The following is a 24114-nucleotide window of genomic DNA, read 5'->3' on the forward strand; positions in this document are numbered from 1 at the left end:
CTTCGTCAGGGCATGTGTGGGAAGCAACTGATTGATGTTTCTCTCTCCCTCTCCCTTCCTCTCTCGAAAATCAATAAAGTTCTTTTTTAAAAATAAATAACATGGGGACAAATTCTGACGTAGCAGTATGGTTTCCAGGATTGAGAACACCCACAAAATGAATGTAAAGACTCCGCACCATGCCTGGCCACCGTGGCTCAGTGGTTGAGCGTTGACTTATGAACCAGATCACTGTTCAATTCCCCGTCAGGGCACATTCGCAGGTTGTGGGCCCAGTGTGGGGCATGCAGGAGGCAGCCGATCAATGATTCTCTCTCATCATTGATGCTTCTCTCTGTCCCTCTCCCTTACTCTCTGAAATCAATAAAAAAAAAAAATTTAAATATTTACAATAACTCTCCACACTATGCCTGGTACAGATAGGTGTTTAGTATATGTTAGCTAATGCTGTTATCACACCTCCAGACTCATTCTCCCTACCTAGGGTCCGTTTGGCTCAGTGCTCCCTTCTCACTATCTGAATTTTGGCACAGAAGGCCTCAGTGGTGAAGGACAAAGACAGAAACATAGTGCTCCATTTTTCAGCTTTTATGAAAATTAATAACATTAATAGCTCACAGACATATACATACACACACATTGCTATATACACAGTCATTAAGTTATTAATTAGTGTCCGTATAAAATGTTTCTACATTAGTGTCCTGGGCTAGACCCCATCAGTCCTTGGCATATTCACAGTAGCAGCCCCAGGGCTCAGCCCCATGGGCGGGGAGAGGAGAGGCAGGTGGCTGTAAGAATAGACTGCCCAAGGTGGGCATTGGAGGTGTCCTGGGCCACATACTCTCAAGTCTTTGGCTCCCTTCCTGGCACCTGGAGACCAGCGGTTGAGTGAGCAGGCCCAGATTCCTCGTGTGACCTGGTGACTCAGGCCTTGTGCTTGGTGACTTCAGGCAACACAGCGGATCCTAGAGGATGCTAGCCAACTCTGTAGAGTCTGTATCAGAGCAGCCTGAGCTGCTAGCCTCTTCCCTGCAAGAGCCAGAGAAGACAGGTTAGAGGAACCAAACTTACCCCTTCCCTGCCCCCACCTGCCTCCTTCCTTTCATAATCTTTGGCCCTGCAATCTTAGCCAGCTGTCGGGCAAGTCTAAAACACTCCCTGTCTCTTGCCTGGCGGGAGTGGCTTAGTTGGTGAGTCTCATCCTGTGCACCAAAAGGTTGCCAGTTCGATTCCTGGTCAGGGCACATACCTCGGTTCCTGGATTGTAGGCTCTATGGTCAGGGCACTTATGGAAGGCAACTGATCGATGTTTCTCTTTCATGTCTCTCTCTCTCCTTCTCCCTCCTTTTCTCCCCCCACCCCCTTTCTCTCTCCAATCATGTTCTCAGGTAAGGATTTTAAAATAAATTAAAAAAAATAATAAAGTACTCCCTCTCTCAGCCCAGAAAACTGCTGGTTGGTCTAATCACTGTTCTTGCTACCCACAAGACATTACAAGCCCAAGGAGTATGCTCTGACAGGCTGGCTGATGGGCTGGCATGACTTACTCCACCCTGCCCTCTGGCCTCCCAAAAGGCAGGGCTCAGGCCACACCTGAGGTCCTACATGCCAGGAATGCCATGAAAAGTACATGGTGTGGAGTCAGAACTCCAGGCCTCAAACCCGGCTCTACCCTTTATCAGCTGGGCCAGTCACTCTGAGTTTCTTCATCTGCAGAGTGGGAATCATAGCACTTTGTGACACCTAGGGTTGTTGGAGGACTACAGAAGGTCATGAATGCACATTCTCTAAAACAAACTCCTTGAGGGCAGGGATTTTAAAAGAATATAGTATATTTTTATTGATTTCAGAGAGGGATAGAAACATCAGTGATGAGAGATAATCATTGATCGGCTGCCTCCTGCATGCCCCACACTGGAGATCGAACCCATAACCTGGGCATGCCCTGACCAGGAATCGAACCGTGACCTCTGGTTCATAGGTCAACGCTCAACCATTGAGCCACCCTGATTTTTGTTTCATTCACTAAAGCAATGCCTGCCACATAGTAGGCTTCCAATAAGCATTTGTTGAATGAATAAATAAGTGTAAAACCACTTGGCATGCAACTATATGTTTAAGAAATATCAGCTGGAGCAATTATAAATTGGCAGAGAAGGGGTGGAGGAGGAGCTGTCAAGGGAAGGTGTGTGGAAGTCTGGACATGGCCACAGGAGGCATGAACTGAGGACTTAGTCTGGATGGTGCCCCTCCTCCACCTCCCTGTCCCCTTCCTCTCTCACCTCAGAGCCTGGAGGGCCTTCTTGTTCTGCCGCCGCTTCTCCTCATCAATGGGGTACAGCTCAAAGAGCAGCAGGCCTAGCAGGATGAGGACTATGGGAGCCATTGTCACCAGCATCTTCAATGTAAACCTGACAGGCGCTGGCTGGGAGCAGCCACGGGTCTGGTACCCGGCAAAGCTGTGGGACCCAGTGGGAAGGCGAGTGGTGAGGATGGGATGCCGGGGCCTGTACCTGTCCAGCACTGTCCCAGCCACCACCCTACTCACTCAAGACTGAGGGTAGAGATGCCCAGTGAGACTCCGGAGGCGAACTTGGTGAAGAAGACATAGAAGGAGAAGAAGATGGGCTCAGTTCCATGGGAATGGGGCTGCTTCAAGTGGAAGTCGTCAATGACATCGGGCAGCATGGACCTGTACAGAGTAGTGACAGCCATGAGGACCCACCCACCTAGCAACCCCAGGTCCCTACTAGCCCATCCAGTACCTCTCTGTGTCAGTGAGAAGAGGTGGCCCTCTGGGAGTTTGCAGCCCCATGGACACAGCTCAGTGAGGAGATGGCAACTCCATGTGATTAAGAAGGCCCTTTCCTCCCTATGGTGAGCTAGCCCCACCAGGTGCTCCACTAGACAAGTAGCATGCAGACTAGATTTAAGCCCCCATTTCTCAGTCTGATTAGGTGTTCTTTTTTTTTCTTTCTAAATCCTCACCTGAGGATAATTTTACCATTGATTTTTTTGAGAGAGAGGAGGCAGGGGGTGGGGGAAGGTGCAGAGGGGGAGAAGCGGGGAGACAAACATCGATGTGTGAGAGACACATCAATTGGTTGCCTCCCACATGTGCCCTGACCAGGGTAGGAATCGAACCTGCAACCCAGGTGTGTGCCCTTGACCTGGAATCGACCCCCGGACCCTTTGGTGGGCAGGCCAATGCTCTAAACCACCTAGCGATACCAGTTTACAACCTGTATAACTGTATGGGAAGACCTGCCCCACATCCGCAACCTGGACCCACAGACTGCCTTTGAGAAGAGACGCCCTCACAGAATTCTCCCAAAGGAGCTTTAGAAGTGGGGGGTGGGGAACTGGGAAACATACCCAGGTGGGCCTATATACTTACCAGGGTAGTAAGAAGGCAGCAGCTACACTGATGCCGGCTGCCACAGCTACCACATACGTGACAATCAGGTTACTCTCTATGAGGGCCACCAGGATGAGAAATGGCACTGCCGACTAGGGAAGGGGGTACAGGAAGATGAGTCAGCTGGGAGGCTCCCACCAGCAACCACCAGTGCAGGCACTTCCCCCTTCGGTCCCACTCACTGAGATCCCAATGTATACAGCCGTCTTCTTGCCAAACCGGGTTAGAAACCACTGCCAGAAGGGAATGGTGAATGTGGCCGAGAGCTGTAGATGTAAAAGGGGTGAGGGAAGTGGGTTAGAGCTATGGAACCCCTCCTGCCCTTCCCAGGACCCCAAAGGTACTCCCAGCCCTGCCTGAGATCAGCCAGATGACTTCATCTGAGCAGTGAGGAAGCTGACAGGCCCCTCTGATGGCTCCCAAAGGGGGCTGAGAATAGGTTCCAACCTCATCTCCTGCCTTTTCTGAGCACACTGAGCCCAAGTTCCAAAATTCCTGGCCTCTACCTCTTTGCTCTTGCTTGGACACTTAACTCCAAGCAAGGAGTTTTGTACTACATAAAAAAGATGGCCAGTGTTGTCCCATTTAACTCCAAACTCTTTCTTCCCTCCCCCCATCCCATGTTATTGGGATATAATTGACACGCAACGTTGTATTATAGTTTAAGGGTACAAAATAGTGATTTCATACATGTACCCAAACTTTTTCACGTTCCTATCTAAGCAATTATAGGTCAGATCCAACCAAATTATTTTGAGAACCCTCCCTCACCCCTTTAACCTTTTGCACTCGGATGTCGAGTGTGACTCGACACGGTTAGCATCGGTAGCAGCTCTTTTTATACTCTTTGAATGTATCAATAATTTGAAATACAAAAAAATCCAAATAAATAAGTTTGTATGAAAAGAAACTCCAGTTTGTTTTTTTAATATATTTTATTGATTTTTTACAGAGAGGAAGGGAGAGTGATAGAGAGTTAGAAACATCGATGAGAGAGAAACATCGATCAGCTGCCTCCTGCACACCTCCTACTGGAGATGTGCCCGCAACCAAGGTACATGCCCTTGACCGGAATCGAACCTGGAACATTTCAGTCCGCAGGCCGACGCTCTATCCACTGAGCCAAACCGGTTGGGGCGAAACTCCAGTTTTTTATTCTACTGCCGCGCTTTGTAAAATCTGGGGTATTTAAAAAATTAAATCCCGAGTAGAATAAAGGAATCGAGAAAAGAGCAAGCGAGTGCAAAGGGTTAAGACCTTGGGTCAGTCCCAGAAATATCCTCTGACTCTCCAAAGAACCATCTTGCAATCTATGCCACTTCAGCCCAGGCTGCCTACCCACCCTCGGGGCCCCACACTCACCATGATGGCCAGGAGCAGATTCTGGAATTCGTTTCGGAAGCCCAAGGTGTAGGTGCAAAACAAGGCGAAGTTCCCCTCCACCAGCTGGGAGACAGGGCAAGGGAGGGGGGAAGCACAAGGAAACACGATATTGGGGCTGGGCCTCTCCAAGACATTCCTATGCTCCAGGGATCTCTGCTTACCCCCACCCCTCACTCCACCTGTCTCTCAGGCTTGTCACATCCTGAGTCCTCTGCTCACCTCCTCCCCCCTCTAGGCTGAACATGTCAGACCCCCCACTCACCATGAAAGCCAGGGAGGTGAACAGGAAGCCAGCAATAAGTTTAATATATGGGCCATGGCTCATGACCAGTCGGAGGCCCCGAAAGAAGGGCATTGGCTCAGCCTGCTGAGTCTCATAGGGTTCTGGGGATCAGAGGGAAAGGTAAGGAAAGAGAGCAGAGGCTCCTCCCAAAGCCTGAGGCCCAGGCAGAGGGACAAAGCCTGTACCCACCCCCCTCACGGCTTCTCACCTCTCTGCTCCCTCACGCCCAGGACCAGGATGATAGCACAGATGACATAGATGGAGGATATGGCCCCTGCTGCCAGCAGGTATGCATTTTTCTATAAAGGGGGATAAAGGCAACATAGACAGTCAGTCTGGTCTCATCTCAACTCAGCAGCTCCACTCAATGACTTTGGACCAGCCCTTCTACTCTGGGGCCTCACTGACTTCATCTGTGAAATGGAAAAGTCATCCTGGGCCTAGTGCTGTTTCCCAAGGCTGTTCTGCTGGAAAAGTCCAGCAGAACAGAATTTGAAGAAGCCCGGCTATGGAGGCTGAGAACCCACAGTCAACTCTCCCCAAATCTAGTTTCTGCAACTCACTAACTCTCACACCCTGGACAAATTATTTAGCCTCTCTATGCTTCAGTTTCCTTATCTACAAAGTGGCCATATTAATAGTTTGTATATCAAATGCCCAATATTTAGCAACACTAGCTATTACTATTTTGAGGATGATTGCAAACCACCCCATTGCTCCTCATCTCCCCAAACCCCTGCCCTGACAGGGGCCTCACCGTTTCTCTGAGTGAGGTGGTGCTGTGTGTATGATTGGCATCTTCCATGGCCACTGCTGGATCTTTGGGGTCCTCAAGACAAGGCGTATTTGCTTGGCCTACGATTTGCCCTTGGATCGCTGTGCCCAGCACTGTGCCCAGGACCTCCACAGTCATCCCTAAGCAGTGAAAAGAAGGTTCTTTGGAGGGGACCCATGGGTTGTGGGCCCCAAGGAAGGAAGTTCAGATGAGTAGAAGCTGAATTCTAGCCCCAGATCATGGTAGCAGCTCCAAGTAGGATGGCCATAGGGGGCGGGGGTGGTGGGCAGATGGTACCTTGGCCTAACCCCATGTCTTTGCTCTGTGTGACCTCTGACTAGTCTCTGCCTCTGGTCTAGACTAAAGTCTGGTCTCACTAGAGCTATAAGGGGATTGAGTTATTTTTAAGACAGTTTCATATCCATTCCCAACAAGGGAAGGAATGTGGCAGGAGGGTCAAAGAACAGGGGATCCAGGGTTCCTAGTAGGTGGAATGGAGGGTTAGGGAGAGACTTACGGTAAGCAGTGGCCGAATCCCGCTCACTCTGTTCTGTGCTGATGAACATGGTGAGAGCTGAGTAGGGAACGTGGAAACACTGGCATGGAAGAGAGGCCCTCGGCCAGTCAGACGATGGACAGACAGCTGTGGCTTTGGGCACCAACCCTAGAGGCCCCAGGGACTGCCCTCACATCCAGGGGAGGTGCCCACACTCACCGTGACTAGTGTCTCAAAGAGGCAATAGAAAAGCAGGTGCCATAGGATCTGGCCCTGTGGGAAGTCAGGCACGAACCATATGAGGAAGTAGGCAATGATGGCCAGGGGCGTGGAGAAGATGATCCTGAGGGAGGGGAGGATATATATTATACACATATAATATGTATGTTATTCATCCTTAAGAAGGAATGAAATCCTGACACATGCTACAATACAGATGAACCTTGAAGACATTATGTTAACTGAAATAAGCCAGACACAAAGGACAAATGCTGTATATTCTACTTATATGACATAACTAGAGTAGTCAAATTCACAGAGACAAAAAGAATGGTAGTTGCCAGGGGTTAGGGAGAGGAATGGGGAGTTACTGTTTAATGGTATAGCGTTTCAGCTTAGATGGATGGTAGTAAGTCACACAACAGTGAGAATTATACTCAATGCCACTAAATTGCACACTTAAAAATCGTTAAACCCTGCCGAAACCGGTTTGGCTCAGTGGATGGAGCATCGGTCTGCGGACTGGAGGGTCCCAGGTTCGATTCCGGTCAGGGGCATGTACATTGGTTGCGGGCACATCCCCTGGTGGGGGGTGTGCAGGAGGCAGCTGGTCGATGTCTCTCTCTCATCGATGTTTCTGGCTCTCTATCCCTCTCCCTTCCTCTCTGTGAAAAATCAATAAAATATATATTTTTTAAAAAATCGTTAAACCCTAGCCAGTTTTCTCAGTGGTTAGAGCGTCGGCCTGCAGACTAAAGGGTTGAGGGTTCGCTTCTGGTCAAGGGCATGCACCTTGGTTGCAGGCTCCATCCCGGAGGCCCCCAGTCGGGGCGTGTGAGGGAAGCAACCAATCGATGTCTCTTTCTCACATCGATGTTTCTTTTCTTTCTCTCTGTCTCTCCCACTCCTTCCACTCTCTCTAAAAATCAGTGGAGAAAAAAAATTAAAAATAAATAAGTAAATAAATGGGGGGGGGGGGGAAATGAGGATTAACAACAACAAAGTTAAAATGGTTAATTGTGGTATATATATTTTACCACAAAAAAGTCATATAAACATATTAAAAGTTGATTAAGCCCTAGCTGGTTTGGCTCAGTGGATAGAGCGTCGGCCTTTGGACTGAAGGATCCTGGTCAAGGGCACGTACCTTGGTTGCAGCTCCTCCCTGGCCTGGGCCCTGGTTGGGGCTTGTGCAGGAGGCAACCAATCAATGTGTTTCTCTCACATCGATGTTTCTCTCTGTCTTTCCCTCTCTCTTCCATTCTCCCTAAAAATCAATGGAAAAATATCCTTTGGTAGGGATTTAAAAAAATAATAAAAATAAATAAATTGTGATTAATTGCTATGGGTTAAAGAAATAAAGCAGGCTAAATGGGAATTAGGAGTATGGGGGTGCAAGTCACAACTAGTAGACAAGGTAGCCTTCTTTGAGAAGGTGACATCTGTGCCAAGACTTGAATGAGAGAAGGGAGTTGGCCTTGCAGATGTCTGAGGCAAGAGTGTGTCAGGCCAGGAGAACAGTTAGTGCAAACATCCTCAGGCGGGAATTGTGCCAGGCAGGTACGAGGACTAGCAAGGAGGCCAGTGAGGCAGGAGTGGAGTGTGCGTGGACCATGCAGTTAGGAGGTGAGATTAGAGAGGAAATGGGACACCAGGACACCGGGTAAGGACCTTGGTTCTATATCTTAGGGTTGAAGTCGTTTTGAGACTTAAATAAGTTGGCATTAAAATGTAGAATAGAGCTTGGGAAACAGTAACTGTTGCTGTGATTATCACACCAGGAAAACGAAAAGGGAAGAGTATGGCCAGGGAGCTGTATGGGCTGGGAGTCAGGCCTCAGGTCCAGCCGTGCTGTATCTCAGCCTCCCCCCGTGACCCTGCTGACACCCTGCCTCTCAGGGGGCAGCCTTGGGAACCCCGGGAAACTATCTGTCAGTCCTCCTGGTCTGAAAGGGGGATTTAAAGGGTAGCTGAGGGCAGATCTGGTCTGAAGCCTGGGAGGAGAATGGGCCACCTGGCTCACAAACTCAGAAAGGCCCAGCCCCTTCCTGTACTGACAGAAGGGATGTCAGGTCCCAGGTGCCAGCTGTGGCAGGGACGGGGAGAAGGTCACCTAGACTACCAGGCAGTCCTTCAGCCCGTGAGTGGTCCCGTGTGCCCTCAGACAAGGGTGGCAGTACCACTCCAGAGGTATCACCCACACAGGTGAGGACATGTCCTAAAACAGAAACCAGCCTGAAGGGCCTCAGCAACCTCACCAAGCTGCTGCCACACCTGCCCGGGCCTCCGCTGTTCTCCCTCCCTGCCCTCCTTCACCCCTCCCAGATCCACGTGTCTCTCAGGGAACAAGGGCGTCCGCTTTCGTCAAACACTCCATCCTCTCCTCGCCAGCAGCTGATGAGGAACTGAATGTGACTGGGAGTAACCCGGCCTGGACTGCTGCCTATTGGGCTGGCGAGAGGGGCGGCCTCCCATTGGCTGGGCCTCATGAGGCGATGTGGCAGTGGAGCCCCGCCTCCCGCCGCCTCCGCTCCCAGGGAGGCGGGTACAGTAGCTTCATGGGTGTGCGGCTCCAGGCCGTAGGGATCCCTGAGCAGGCTGCCCAGGTAAGGCAGGCTGTCCTACCCCCCTGGCCCTGAAGTCTGGATCAAAGGCCCCAGCCTGGGCCTTAGCCAGGGATTGTAGTGGGAGGGGGGCTCGTGGGAAAGGAAGCTGTGGGGGAGAGGCGGGGGCTATGGGAAGAGCTTTGAAGGCTGAAGGCCGGAGACCAGGTATGGGCGCCCCAGGGGCAGGAAGGCGCCCACTTGAGCATGGATGGGCTAGAGATGAAAGGAAATATCCCCCCCACACCACCACCAGCAGCAGCAGGATGTCCTGGAGGGAACCAAAGCTCCAGCCTGCTCCCAGGTCCTCTGTGTCTCCCTTTGCTGTCTGATCTGTAGCACCCCTCCTACCTTGCCAGATAGCCCGAGGCCGAGTACTGTAGGTTTTGTACCAAAGGGCCAGAGGTTATGGGTCTTATATCCCATTCTCGGTCTTGCCCCACTAGGAGTCATTCTGAAAGATTGCCAAATTAGATATCATGTGCCAGGCATGGTTCTAAGTACTTTACTTATAAATAAAATTAAGAACAACATTTAAAATTCTTACAACAACCCTATGGGATAGGCATATTATTGTCCCCATTTTACCAATGAAGAAACTTGAGACTCAGAGATGTTAAGTGACTTTCTAAGTTGCACAGCTGTAAGTGGTGAAGCTGGTATTCAAAATAAGTCAGGCTGGCTCCAGAGTATAACCTGCCAACCACTATGCAGTACTACCTGTCCTACTATGGGAAGTGACTGAGTGGGGAAAATTAGAATTCCAGTTTCATTGAAGGGAATGGAACTTGGGAAGCAATAGGGTTTGGGCAGGGGGAGGTTGCTCAATCTAACAATTTGGCCAGCCTGGAGATGAGCTGGCATGGCATCCAGGGCCCATGCCTGGGGTAGCTGACCTCAGCTGTCATTTCGACACTCGGGTTTTTGCGTCATTCCTTCTCCTCACCCCTCAGCTTGTGACAAAGCACATGGAAAAACTGAAGGGTAGTAGACATGCCGAAGCCCTGCCTTCTGCCATCTTGAAGAAACCTCTTCTACTCACCAGGGCATAAGCCGGCCCAGTCGGGTCCAGGAGGATTTGCTAATGCAGAAGCCCACCAGGGGGTCTGTGAAGGCATCCCAAGCTCGGCCCACAAATAGGATGATAGAGGCAGAGAATGGGTCCACCTGGAATGGGGAACAAGCAAAACATGACCCATTCATCCTTCTACCTACCTCAGCTTTCACTGGTAGGCAAAAGCGGGGGCTCCCTCCCCTCCTCAGCCGGGCCCTTGGCAGACTGTGCTGCTCTCACTCAGGCCTTAAGCACCTTCACTTGCCTTGTTAATAATGACAGTAACAATTCTGATAGCTATAGCACTGTGTGCCTCCTTAGAAACTTTCCCAGATCTGTTCCCGTACATCCTCCCCTTCACTGCCCTTGAAAACACTCCCATCAATTAGAATGAATCCAGAATCATTTCCTTGTCTCCCTTTCACATCCCTGATCCCCCAGCCACCTGATACCAGAGTTAGCATTTGCTGGATAGGATCACAGTAGATCTCAATTTTCCCATTTATATAATGGGAGTTATGATCCCTACCTTATGGTTCAAACTCTATCTTGGACGTGGAAAAAGGAACCTATAAATGCTTTTTAAAAGTGGCCTATTACTACCCATTCAAGCTATTCCCTCCCCCAAATCATCTCTGCCTGAATAGAGAGCTTCTATGGTCTCTCCCTCACCCATCAAGTCCCTACTATTGTGCCCCGGCTGGTGTGGCTCAGCTGGTTGAGTGGTATCCCAAGGTTGCCGGTTCAATTCCCAGTCAGGGCACATGCCCAGATTGTGGGCTCGATCTTGTGCAGGAGGCAGCTGACCAATGTTACACTCTTACATTGATGTTTCTCTTTCTCTCTCCCTTCCTCTCTAAAATCAATAAAAACATATTTAAAAAGAAAAGACCCTACTATTGCTATTGCTCCAGGAAGCTGGGAAACTTCTGTCCTCTCCCCCGTGGCAGTCTCCCTATCAGACTTCCAGCTTTAACATACAACACAGTTTTACAGTTTAGCTGCAGGTTCCTCATATTTGCACCCCACTCAGGACCCAACCCATGAAAGTTGCTTGAAAACTAGCTGTTGAATGCTGCCATTTGTCCTTTCTGGTGCGAAGTGTTCCCAAAATATCAATGCATACAATTAAGATGCCCTGCTTGCAAAGTCAGATACTACATAAAAAAGATGGCCAGTGTGGGAGCCCTGAGATCCGTGGTTGTGCAGCCTCCCACTCTCTCAGACAAGATGAATTCTCAGGATGCCAAGCTTCTGGCTAAAGCTTCTTGAAGTACAGAGGAACCCAGCTTCACCTTAAATACCCTCCCAATCAAAGACCCTATGTACTGGGGCACCCTAACTCAGCCCAGCACTTGAGCCTTCCCCCAACCCCCCGCATGCCTCTGCTCCTCAGGTGAAAATGAGATGCACCTCATCCACATGCCTGGCAATATCTACCAACCCCACAGCCAAGCCAGCTGACTGCTTGCTGTCCAGCTGGGGACATGGTGTGCCAGTCTCTTCTAAGAACAGCGTCACCAGCAGGCTCCATTCTCCCTCATACCACCGCCTACCCTTCCAGGCTCTGTTGCTCTTGCCAGGCAAGGAGGAGTTACCTGACTTTGCCAGCTATGACTCCTGGGGCATATAGACTCCCATTCTGGATACTTCCCAAAGCCGTATTTCTCATCCAGTGTGACTCTGACAGGCAGCAAAGTAGGGATTCCCAGACCCATTTCACAGATGGGGAAAACCTTGGATGCTGCAGGAACCCTGGCATGCTCAGTCCACTCACCTGAGCCACATCCAACAGGTAGATCTGTAGGAAGAACCCCAGGGCACAGCCCGTCATCTGGTAGGGGGCCCCCCCAACTGCATAGCAAAGCTTGTTGCAAATGGACAACTGTTGTTTCTTCTTTGGTTCCTTCTGGGAGAAGAGAAAAGCATAAAAGGAGACCCAAGATCCTAGCCCCCATCCTAGAAAATTCCAGACAGAACCATCCCTCCAGACAATTCTGCCAGGAGGAACAAATCTGTCTTGCCTTATCCCCACCCAGCTAGATAGCACTTCCCACAAGAAAAGAAAGGTATTCTCTATTCTTAGGAACCCGGAAAAGGGGAATCCACACTGAAGAAGTTTCCCTTAAACCACCCCAACCTACCCCACCCCCAGATTCTTATCAGCCCACCATCCTTAAAAAACTACCCCCAGAGCCTCAGTCATGCTCCTTTCCAGGTTGGAAGAGGAACATGCACCAGCAGCGGACCTGTCCCCACCCAGCACCAACTGCCACAACCTGAAAATCCTCTTGCTGACGAGAGCTGCCAAAGCCCAGCCCCAGCTCCTGCCCTGGTTCAGAGGCCAGGACCCACCTGCCTACTGGGTGAGGGCTCTAGAGAGTTGTAGGGGCCCAGCCCAGCTGGCTGCAGGCACAGCTGTTCCTTCCATCTGTCCCAGAGCATCCCTGGCCCCTGTGGGCAGCCAGAGCTTCAGGCAAACCCAGGAGCTGCCCTGCCCTTCCTCAGCTCCTAGGGGACCTTGGAGAGGGGAGGAAAAGCCTCTGGGTGCAGGGCTGGGTTCTCTCTGGGTGGGGCACCAGGGAGGTTGAGGTTGCCCAGGGAAAAGTAGAGATTACTCATATATGGCAGCAGCTTAATTGCTTGCCCGGGCTCCTTTCAAGGATCAGTTAAAACTAAAAGTAAAAGGCAATCACCTCCCAGGCAGAAATCTATTACCTGGGAACCCTCCCTGGGGCTACCTGATTTCATTCGGTCCTTCATTCTGTCCAGAGAGCTGGGGATGGTGCCCAAGGTCAAGACGCACAAAGCACAGGCACGAGCCCCTACACCCACACTCACACAAAACGCCTCAAGAATGCGGCTCCTTTAAGAGCGGAGTCCCTGTTCTTATGAATGAACTTGAGCGGCCCCCACAGAGTTGAGGCGAAAAACGTAGGCATGTGGGGGTGGGGAGTAGGGGGTTAGAGATGGGGAACCAGGAGGACTTTTCCAGATTTCTGGGGTCTCTCTGGCTTCTAGAATCTTTTTGGCTTCTAAGCCGCAAGTCACAGAAGAACGAAAAACAGCCAGGCAGAGCCCGGCGCCTCGTGGAGCTGTTGGCCGGCGCGCTCCAGAGAGATGCGGAGGGAGGGTGAGCAAAAGGGGTGCAGGGGTTTACAAACTACTTCCTCACTCCCGGCCTTCAGGGCACCTCCAGGCTCACTCCCGCCCCCGATGCCGCCAGTCCCCGGGTAGCCCAAGGTATCCCAGAATCAGGCTTACCCTTCGATACCCCATCAGCCTACGCGCGCGCCACACACACACACACACACACACACACACACACACACACACGCCGCCCCTCGCCCTCCACCCGGATGCCAGGTTCTCACCTTCTCCTGGGCCTGGCGTTCACCAACTTGGAGGATGCTTGTAGGCAGCAGCCCGGTTGCGGAGCCGCTCTCGGCGCCCTCTCCTTTGGCCATGACCCGCGGGCCACGCCGCCTGGTGTCGGGACGCCGGGATGCTCTTCTGCCCCGCCGGCCTCTGCTCCGTTCGGGCTCGGGTAGTAACCGCCGCCGCCGCCACAAGTCGCCGCGCAAGAGTAAGCCGGCAGGCGGGCGGCAGACGCGAGTGCACACTCCCTTACACTCCCCCTCGCACCTCTTAAAGGTTGGCCCCGCCCTCTCGGATCCGGCCAATCCCGGAGCCCTGCTGCCCCGCCTCCAGCCAATCCGCTCGCCCGCCGGCCCCCCCGCCTTCCCAACCACCCGGGAGGCTCTCATTCTTTTGAGCCACGTTCTGAAGCCCGAACCTCACAAGCGGGTGAAGGCGGGGAGAGCCACCTGACACTCACCAGGAAACTGAAGTCCGAGGCTGAGTGTGACCTGTCCGTGGTCTCCCAGAATAAGTTTTCCCTGGGTTCAGCCTGCACTCCATGACCCCCAAGTCTGAGAAAGGTAGGGACTCAGAAGCCTCTTTATATTTTTTTTCCAGAACCCCCTTTAAAATCTGGAGTCACTTGAATCTCCCTCTCCTCCAAACCTGGAGGATGTAGCCCTGGTATTTCCTTACCGATGCCCCTCTTTCATTCCCCATTTCCTCTTCCTGCCATTGGCACCTTTGGGGCCCTCAGAGACGGGGGAGAAAGATGAGGCAACGCTCGCCTGCGGTCACGGAACTCACTAGTGGTGGAGAGGAGCCGGGACCACAGCCGCTGCTACACTGCTACACGTGATGATAAGAGCAGCCTTTTATGGAGAGTTTCCTAGATGCTCACCATGATCTCATTCAGCCCTCACAATCACCAAATGAGGGTGGTACTATTATTATCTCCATTTTACAGTTGAAGAAAGGGAGACACACATGTGGGGGAACCAGGCTGGGAAGATTTTGTCCCGTCCCAAAGCCTTCCCTCTTTCCAGCCCTGCTCCGTCCCTCTGGCAAACATTACCAGAAGACCGCATGTGTCTCCCCAACAAGAAGCCCTGCGAGATACAAAGCTACCATGGCACTCTGGGTTGAAACAATTCAAGAAAGGTTTGAAAAAGAGAGTACTGAGTCATCAATCTGGTCCTGGAAAGAAGATGAGAAGACATTAGTCTAGCACAGAGACCACACATAGATGCCAAATAACAGTCTTTCTGACACCTCTTGGTCAGTTGTGCCAACATCATCCCAGGCAGACACTCAAGAGGCTGGTGGTGCCCTGGCTCAATGGTTGAGCTTCGACCTAAGAACCAGGTCACGGTTCAATTCTAGTCAGGGCACAGTTTCGAATTCCATCCCCAGTAGGAGGCATGCAGTAAAAAGCCAATCAATGTTTCCCTCTCATCATTGATGCTTCTCTCTCTCCCTCTGCCTTCCCCTCTGAAATTAATAAAAATATCTAGAATAATAAAAGCATAATATGCTAATTACACCAGATGTACTTCCGGACGACCTTCTGGACAAAGCTGGGGCTGCAAGAGAAGCCTGGGTTCCAGGTGCCAGAGGGAAGCCAGTGCCAGCAGCAGGGGAAGGCAGGCCCATTCTTGCACGAATTTTGTGCATCAGGCCTCTAGTATGTAAAATAAAATAAAATAAAATAATAAAATAAAATAACTAAAATAAAATAAATAAAATAAAATAACTAAAATAAAATAAAATAATAAAATAAAATAAATAAAATAAAATAAACATATGTTCAATGATACATGTTCAGCCTTCCCCAGGTACAAGTACAAGAGAGGCCCATGTGGAGAAGCCCCAGGCTCCTCCATTTACTAGCTGTGTGATTGATTCTGGGCAACCCAGCTAACCTTCCTGTATATAAAGTAGGGATATTGGGGAGAGATCAACCAAAGGACTTGTGTGCATGCATACGAGCCTAACCAATGGTTAAGGACAACAGGGAGGTGGGGGCATCCGTGGGGAGGGGTGTGGGATGGGAATGGGGGGATGAGGACAAATATGTGACACCTTAATAAAGAAATTAAAAAAAATAAATAAAATAAAGTAGGGATATTAAGAGTGACTGTTTGGCCTGAGCCGGTTTGGCTCAGTGGATAGCCTGCTGACCAAAGGGTTCTGGTTTTGATTCTGGTCAAAGGCACGTACCATGGTTGCAGGCTCATCCCCAGTCCAGGCCCTGGTCTGGGCACATGCAGGAGGCAACCAATCAATGTGTTTCTCTCACATCGATGTTTCTCTCTGTCTTTCCCTCTCTCTTCCACTCTCTCTAAAAGATCAATGGATCGCTTCTCGGCCTTTTGGCTAAGATCAAGTGTAGTATCTGTTCTTATCAGTTTAAAAGATCAATGGAAAAATATCCTCGGGTGAGAATTAACAACAACAAAGAGAGTGACTATCTGGCCCAGCTGTGGTGGCTCAGTGGTTGAGTGTCGACCTATGAATCAGAAGATCACGGTTCGATCCCATGATCAGGGCATATGCTCCAGTTGTAGGCTCAATCCCCGATCTTGCAGGAGGCAGCCTATCAATGATTCTCTTTCATCATTGATGTTTCTATCTCTTTCTTTCTGAAATCAATAAAGATTTTTTTTAAAAGAGTGACTATCTTCCCTAACCGGTATGGCTCAGTGGATAGAGCGTCGGCCTGCGGACTGAAGGGTCCCAGGTTCAATTCCAGTCAAGGGCATGTACCTTGGTTGTGGGCACATACCCAGTGGGGAGTGTGCAAGAGGCAGCTGATTGATGTTTCTCTGTCATCGATGTTTCTAACTCTCTATCCCTCTCCCTTCCTCTCTGCAAAAAAAATCAATAAAATATATATATTTTTAAAAAAGAGTGACTATCTTAAAGGGTTATTTTGGTGTGAAACAAACAAATAAAAAAAAATGCACAGGATGTGCTTAGCACAAGTGCCTGGGAGCTGAGGCTGAGCTGGTCCCAGTCCTGGCCAGATTCCAGTCTGTCACTGTAGCAATGCAAGATTCCAGATATGGCCTGACCAAGCCAACACAATAGGCCCATTATTTCCTCTAGTCTGGATCGACACATTGTTAATGCAGCCTAAGGCTGCTGGGCTTCGGAGTCTTTCTCTCCCATGATTAGTTCCCATCAGGTTGTGGTCAACTAAATCATTCAGATCCTTTTCACTGGAGCTGGGGGTCAAGTGAGGTCTCTTCCCCTGCCTCTGCTTTGTGCAATGTCTTGGAGCTACAGAAGGACAATGTCATCTTGCTTATTCCAACTTGTCAAAATTTTGTAGGTTTTTGTTGTTAATTTTTGTCTATATGGTATTTTTTTTAGATAAAACCCCATTTTTCATTTTTATTGAATTTATTGAGGTGACATTGTTTAATACAATTATACAGATATCAGGTGTACAATTCTATAATACATCATCTGTATATGGTATTGTGTTTTCACCAAAATTGTTGTGAATGTTGGTTCTATTGCCCACTGTTTTCTCTCCCTCTCTAAGTTTAGTTTTTAAAACATGTTTTTATTGATTTTAGAGAGAGGGAGAGAGAGAAACATCGATTGGCTGCCTCCTGCATGCTCCCTACTGGGGATGGAGCCGGAAACCCAGGCATGTGCCCTGACTAGGTATCCAACCAGTGACCTCTTGTTGCATGGGACAACACTCAACCAACTGAGCCACACCAGCAAGGGCTCTCCCTCTCTAAGTTTAGACCTAGGCTGTTCTAGACTAGGGACTTCAACTCCACCATGCATACTGTTGGTCTGGAGAGAGCCCCATAACACATCTCTACAGACACTTATTTACCATTAACTGCTAATCCAACAGTTCCCGATTATTCAATACCCACTGTGTGCTGAGCAAGCACTAGGAAAGCACCTGTTATTCACACAATCTCATTTACTCCTTATAACACCACTGAAGAGAGTAGTTGTTACCCCTATTTAACATGATGAACCTGAAACTCAGAGAGGGGAAGCAGGAACTAATTTTATAACCCCAGAATCAGGCATCTTTTTCTGTCAATGAATTTGTCACTTAGAGATGTTGTCCTCCAGACGAATACAGTCCTGACCATGTGTCTCCATTGGGCCTCTTGCCACTCTCCCTCCTACCCTCATACCCCCACACCACCAGGCCTGGGGCTTTGGTGAGGTTCCAGTCCACAATGGACAGAAGGTAACCTCTCCAACCATATTAACCTCAGGAGCCTGGAGCAGAGACCTGGGCCCATTCTTCATAGCAATGTTCTAGCTAGGACAGCAGTGAGGACAAGGGCTTCTCCCTGAGGAGCAGACCAGCAGCTCCCTGCTCTGTAGTGGGAACACCCTCTAACCCTTTCTGGATCTAGCCCAGCCTCAGGACCTAAGGCAAATGAACGTCAGTGCTCTCCTGGTTGCTCTCCACCTACCTGTGCCCTCACAGGGCACCATGCCGAGCCTGGAGGGCTTCTTCAATGCCCCAGAACACTCCCTTGAAGGCCTTTTGGGGAGTTCCCCAGGTCCCCTGAGCTTCTTGGTAAACAGAGCAGCCAAGTTAAGTGCAAAGATCCCAGAAGACAGATTACCGGGCTTCATAGCCTGTCTCTACCATTACAGTTTATTCTTGGGCAAATTAGTGAATCTCTTTGATCCTCACTTTCCCACCTGCCAAATGGGGATAATAATTGTACCTCATAGCGTTGTCACGAGGATTAAGTGGGGTGCCTAGAACAGTGCTTGCCATATAGAAAGCACTTAAAAGGGTTTATTATTATCATTATTAGTATGCTGAGCAAAACCTCATCAAGTAAGACCACTTAAGTCAGAAGGGAGAAATTTTGATATGAATGGCTAGGGACTAGCTTTATGTCAGGGACTCAAGGTGGTATTTTTAGCAGACCGGAATGCTTCTAGGCAGGATTGTCAGGTAGAGCTGTTGAGGTGTTGGTGCTAGGAGATTGTTGCTAAGTGAAGGTGTTGTCAGATGCCAGTGTTGCCAAGTAGTATATCTTGGCAACACTGATCTGTTATCTAATGGTAAGACCTTTTCAGTCCCTAACTAGCAGACCTACCACCCTGACTTCTGGAGAAAAGGAGCCCAGCCCATGCCCTAACAATACTTAGTTCAATAACCACTGGTAAGTTTACGTCCTGCCTAATGGTGCTCTAAGGCAGGTGTCCTCAAACTACGGCCCGCGGGCCACATGCGGGTGTTTTTGCCATTTTGTTTTTTTACTTCAAAATAAGATATGTGCAGTGTGCATAGGAATTTGTTCATAGTTTTTTTTTAAACTGTAGTCCGGCCCTCCAACGGTCTGAGGGACAGTGAACTGGCCCCCTGTTTAAAAAGTTTGAGGACCCCTGCCTAAGGCCTGAGCCCAGGGAATGGCCAGGTTGAAGAGGCACCGGCTGGGAAGGCCCTGGAACAAGAGCTTCCTGGAACAGCTACGGTGTTGGGAATACTTCAACCTGTTCCCAATTAGTCCCTTTGTTTGTTCGGGGTGAGGGTGGGGTGGACAGAAAGTAGGAAGGAGGGACTCCTGAGGATCCCAAGAGAGGTTCTTTGGGGAAAAATTAGTTGAGGACTCTTGAAGTCACCTGAGGCTGCCAGTTCCTGCCTGGATGTTGGTTGGGCAATTGTGAGGCAGAAGTCTCAAGGCTGATCCGTGATCCCACAAAGCTATAGACCACTCCAGAGAGAGGCCCCCTATCCTGGGCTTCAGGAATGGGCTGGGTGATGAGTCTGGCTTCTGAGCCTCAGTTGTCAGGGGGAGGAGGGGCATGAAGAGTTTCCAGACATTCCTTGTGTGGATGAAATAAAAGGGTTCAATTGAAAGTCGCCTCACAGGTTCCTAACTAGGCAAGTCATGATGGATCATGTCCTAGGCATGTAAGTTTTATTTTCCTTTTTTTAAAAAAATATATTTTTATTGATTTTTTTTTTTTTAGAGAGCGAGAGAGCGCGTGCGCGAACTATCAATGAGAGAGAGAAACATTGGTGGATTGCCTCCCTTATGGACTGAACCCACAACCTGGCCATGTGACCTGACTGGAAATTGAACTGGTGACCTTTCGGGGCACAGGCCGACCCTCAACCAACTGAGCCACACTAACCAGTGCCTAGGCATCTAACTTTTTACTAAAAGGTTTATCTTGCCTGGCCTGTGTGGCTCAGTAGTTGTGTGGTGACCCATGAACCAGGAGGTCACCGTTCAATTCCTGATCAGGGCACATGCCTGGGTTGCAGGCTTAATCCCCAGTGTGGGGCATGCAGGAGGCAGCCAATCAATGATTTTCTCTCATAATTGATGTTTCTATTTCTCTCTCCCTCTCCCCTCCTCTCTGAAATCAATAAAACTATATATATATATTTAAAAGATTTATCTTTGCCACCCTGGCCAGGTAGTTCAGTTGGTTGGAGCATTGTCCTGTACACCAAAAGGTTGAGGGTTCGATTTGATTCCTGGTAAGGGCACATACCTAGGTTGTGGGTTTGATCCCTGGTCAGGGTCCATAAGGGAGACAACTGATGTTTCTCACCTCTCTCTCTCTCTCTCTCTCTCTCTCTCTCTCTCTCTCTCTCTCTTTCTCTCTTTCTCTCATAAATAAATAAATAAATAAATAAATAAATAAATAAATAAATGAAAAGGTTTATCTTTGCCTTAAGCAAGCTCTGTCCATTATTCTTGTGCATCTTCCGGGGTGGAGAACATTGGCCCAAGGGCCATTTAAGGCCCAAGAAATCATTTGGTCTGGCCATGCCAAGGCATTAAGGGTGAGGTCAGTTAATTAAATGTTTGACCAAATATATCAGGCTAATTTTTAACTTGATAATGTTGTATGGCCCGTGAATGATGTTATAAATATCCAAATGGCTCTTGGCAGAAAAAAGGTTCCTCACCCCTGATAGATGAACATACCTTCGAGATATTAGCAGTAACACCCCTTAAAGACATAACCATTCTTAAGAAGGCACATAATCTTGTTAACTATCCTCTAAATCCAATCCCCACATTGCTTTCTTCAATCTTCCTTACATCCCCTCCTTAATTTCAAATGCATATAAGAAGTTGCAATACCGTTGTTCTCTGGAATATTTGAGATCTTGTTCCCCAGCACATGTTGTCAGTTTGGCTCAAATAGACTCTTAAGAATTCTCTACAGGTTTGAGCGTTTCTTACATCGACACTTGGGACACCTGGTGGCCCTCCCTTGCCCCCACCAACCAGTGCCCTGCATCTTCTCATCCTGGACTCCCTCAAGATCAAGGTCTTCCCAGAAGAGAGAAACAATCCCACTTGCCAAGAAAACTCTGAGTGCTGAGAAGACCTAAGAATGATGGAATGGAAGAAGCTGGGTGGGTCAGCTGAGAGAGTCACAGCTATTCAGGCCCTGGCACAGCTGTGAGGGAGCCTCAGGGGTTGGACCAACCTACCGATAGCCTCAGGAGCCTTACAAGATCAGGTGAGGTGTACTCTGGGCACGAGCCACAGCCTGGCCTTAGAGGAAGGGGTGGGGCCTGAAGCCTGAGCAATACCTCTCCCTTCCTGGCTGGCCAGGAGTCTGACCTGGCTTTCCTCATGCTCCCACCACATGGAGGCCCTGCCTTTATCTCCTGGCCTAGACCCTTTCAGAACTGGAAGAGTCTTTCAGACTACATGATTTGCTGGACTCGGGTCAGCAAGGCAGAAGCAAAACCTGCCTTGGGAAGTCCAGAAGTCACCCCCACCCCCACCCCAGCCCACATGCCCAAAAAGCACGTTGGACAACCCAGCACCATGTGATGGCTGCTTCCATTTTCACTATGGCATGTGGAAACCTCCAGCTTTTGATGGCTACCTTCAGACTTTGTGGTGATCCTATGCTGATTAGGAGCAAAAGATAATGGCATAGCTGGGGCCCTTAACAAGTGCAGTTTAGAGTCAGGCTCATCAGGGTTTCAATCTACTTCTGTCCCTAGCTAGCTCTGTGACTTAGGGCAGGTCGTTTAACTTCTTTGAGTCTCATTTATCTGATCTGTAATAATGCCTCATATTTTTATCCTGAAGGTCAGGTGAGACAATTTGTGGGTACAAAACAAACCTTACAGTTGGATCTCAACAAATGATAATTTTCTTTCCTTTATCCATTTCCTCTGATTGGCAAGATGCCTTTGATTGACAGATAATGATGGAGGGAGAGACTGAAAGAAAAAAGAGAGAGAAAAACTCATAGACACAGACAACAGTGTGGTGATTTCTGGTGGGGGGGGGAGTGTGGAGGTAGAAGAGGGCATAGGGGGAATAAATGGTGTTGAAAAATAAATAAAAGAAAATAAAGAAAAAGAAATAAATAAGAACAACAACAACAAATAGACAATGGAAAAACACATTTCTGTTCTGGGTTTAAAAACTTAAAACATGAGGGCCTGCCCTGACTGGGTGGCTCAGTTAGTTGGAGCATCATTCTGTACACCAAAAGGTTTCAGGTTCAATCCCAGGTCAGGGTGTAGATGGGAGGCAATTGATCAATATTTCTCTCACATCAATGGTTCTCTCTTTCACCGTCTTTCTGTAAAATTAATAAAAAACATATTCTTGGGTGAGGATTTTTTTCAAAAGAAACATGAGAGCCTTTTTACAAAAATAGTTTCAGGTTTTTTGTTTGTTTGTTTTTAAATATGTTTTTATTGATTTTCAGAGAGAGAGGAAGGGAGAGGGTGAGAGAAACATTGATGAGAGAGAGAAACATCGGTCCTCTACTGGGGATCAAGCCCACAACCAGATATGTGCCCCAACCAGGAACCCAACCTGCCACCTCTTGGTATATGGGATAATGTTCAACAAACTGAGCCACACCAGCTAGGGCCTTTTAAAAAAAAGAAAAGAAAAAGATACTTGGAGAAGGTGTGAAAGTTGCCTTGGTGTTGTGTTCACTAGCCTACTTGGGCCCACCCAGCAACACAGAATTGAATAAAGCATGGGTGATCTTTGAGGAAGTAACTTTGAATTGTGGTGACAAACATAAGCAGAAAAAGTTAAAAGTAATGTAAATAGAATTTTTAAAAAAAGTTAAAAGTAATGTAACAAAGACCTAATGGAGATCTGAGTGCACAGACTTGAGAATACTAGATTTTGCTTGAGGGGTGAAAGTCTGGGAAGTCTTCACCGAGGAGGCGATGATGGAACTAAACCCTGAAGGGTAAGTAAGAATGCCTAAGCCAGTGATGGGCAACCTTTTGGGCTTGGTGTGTCAAACTTCGCCAAAAAACTGAGCATAACTCGGGTAGTGTGTCACTTTGAGGAAAAAACATTATTTCGCAAATGTTTCATCCTCAGGAGCAGCAAATGTTTCATCCTCAGCATGCGGCCACCTCAGCGGCCGTGTGTCATCAGAAATGGCTATGCGTGTCAGTGCTGACACGCGTGTCATAGGTTCGCCATCACTGGCCTAAGACATGGAAGGGTGTGCCAGGCAAAGGGAACACCACAGACCTGGAAGTGTGATGAAGGATGGTGAGTACAGAAACACTTAGCAGCTTGGACTCTCTGGACATTTGCTGGATGGGAAATTGGTAAGCCCTAAGGCTGAGAAGATGGAAGGAGGCCTTGCATCCTCATCCTGAAGATAGCGGAGGGGGCCTAGGCGGGGGGGGGGGGGGGGGGGGGGGGGGATGAAAAGATTCTGAGCAGAGGATTAAGGTGACTACATCTGTCACTTTATAAAGTTAACACTGCCATTACTATGATCCTCAGACCCTCATCCCATTTCTCCTGGACTGTTGCAGCAATGCCCTAACTCCGTGGTCGGCAAACTGCGGCTCGCGAGCCACATGCGGCTCTTTGGCCCCTTGAGTGTGGCTCTTCCACAAAATACCACGGCCTGGGCGAGTCTATTTTGAAGAAGTGGCATTAGAAGAAGTTTAAGTTTAAAAAATTTGGCTCTCAAAAGAAATTTCAATCATTGTACTGTTGATATTTGGCTCTGTTGACTAATGAGTTTGCCAACCACTGCCCTAACTGGTCCCCTCTGATCCAATTCCCAACAACAGACAAATTAAAAAAAAACCACAAACCTGACCATTTCACCCCCTGCTTAAAGTTTACCTATTATATGTGTTCAATAAATGTTTGATGAATGAAAGACTAAATGAATGAAAGGGCTATTTGTAATAACTCCTTCCTCTATGTTTCCCCGATCTATGGGTCTAAATAAAGCACTTCCTGATTTCCTTTCTAGGAGAAGTGATACCAGAGAAAGGAAGGGGCTTGTTCAAGGTCACATAGCAAGTCAACAGCAGTGGGATTCTGAGGGGTGGCCCATGTTTTGCCTGCTAGCTGAATCCCCAGGATGGACCTTCCAGACCAGGGCTAGGAGGACCACAGAACACTCGCCCTGTCACACACACAAATAATCAGTTCCTTTTCACCTCCAGCCAGAAGTAAGGTAGAGATCTGGAATTCCTCCTCCTCAGTTTGCAGCCTTGAATTCTCCCTTTGGGGCTGCCCCTA

General features: G+C 48.9%; 1 protein-coding gene across 2 annotated transcripts; it reads right to left on the reverse strand.

Moving 5' to 3' along the window:
• Positions 1–573: 573 nt before the first annotated feature.
• Positions 574–13841, reverse strand: MFSD2A (MFSD2 lysolipid transporter A, lysophospholipid). 2 transcript variants are annotated; one of them, XM_079776092.1, is made up of 14 exons: positions 13609–13841; positions 12012–12140; positions 10223–10347; positions 6578–6701; positions 6380–6458; positions 5845–6002; positions 5296–5386; positions 5067–5188; positions 4784–4867; positions 3604–3687; positions 3401–3513; positions 2552–2695; positions 2286–2462; positions 574–1032 (listed from the first exon to the last, which is right to left on the reverse strand). In XM_079776092.1, exons 1-14 carry the CDS (start codon positions 13699–13701, stop codon positions 969–971), a joined length of 1587 nt encoding a protein of 528 aa, XP_079632218.1. In that variant the 5' UTR covers positions 13702–13841; the 3' UTR covers positions 574–968. The 2 variants fall into 2 exon arrangements, with proteins under 2 accessions (XP_079632218.1, XP_079632217.1); XM_079776091.1 differs by having other exon boundaries at positions 12012–12143.
• Positions 13842–24114: the final 10273 nt, after the last annotated feature.

Source organism: Cnephaeus nilssonii (genome assembly GCF_951640355.1).
Source record: "Cnephaeus nilssonii genome assembly, chromosome: 7".
Classification (NCBI taxonomy): Eukaryota; Metazoa; Chordata; class Mammalia; order Chiroptera; family Vespertilionidae; genus Cnephaeus; species Cnephaeus nilssonii.

What these genes read in the sequence shown, in the direction of transcription:
- MFSD2A (XM_079776091.1), bottom strand. Translation starts at nt 13,701, where the DNA reads ATGGCCAAAGGAGAGGGCGCCGAGAGCGGCTCCGCAACCGGGCTGCTG. An exon ending in TCACCTCCCTGGCTTTCATG is followed by an intron (nt 4,868 to 5,066) that starts GTGAGTGGGGGG and finishes CCTGTCTCCCAG; the next exon opens with CTGGTGGAGGGGAACTTCGC. An exon ending in CTGTATACATTGGGATCTCA is followed by an intron (nt 3,514 to 3,603) that starts GTGAGTGGGACC and finishes CCCCTTCCCTAG; the next exon opens with TCGGCAGTGCCATTTCTCAT.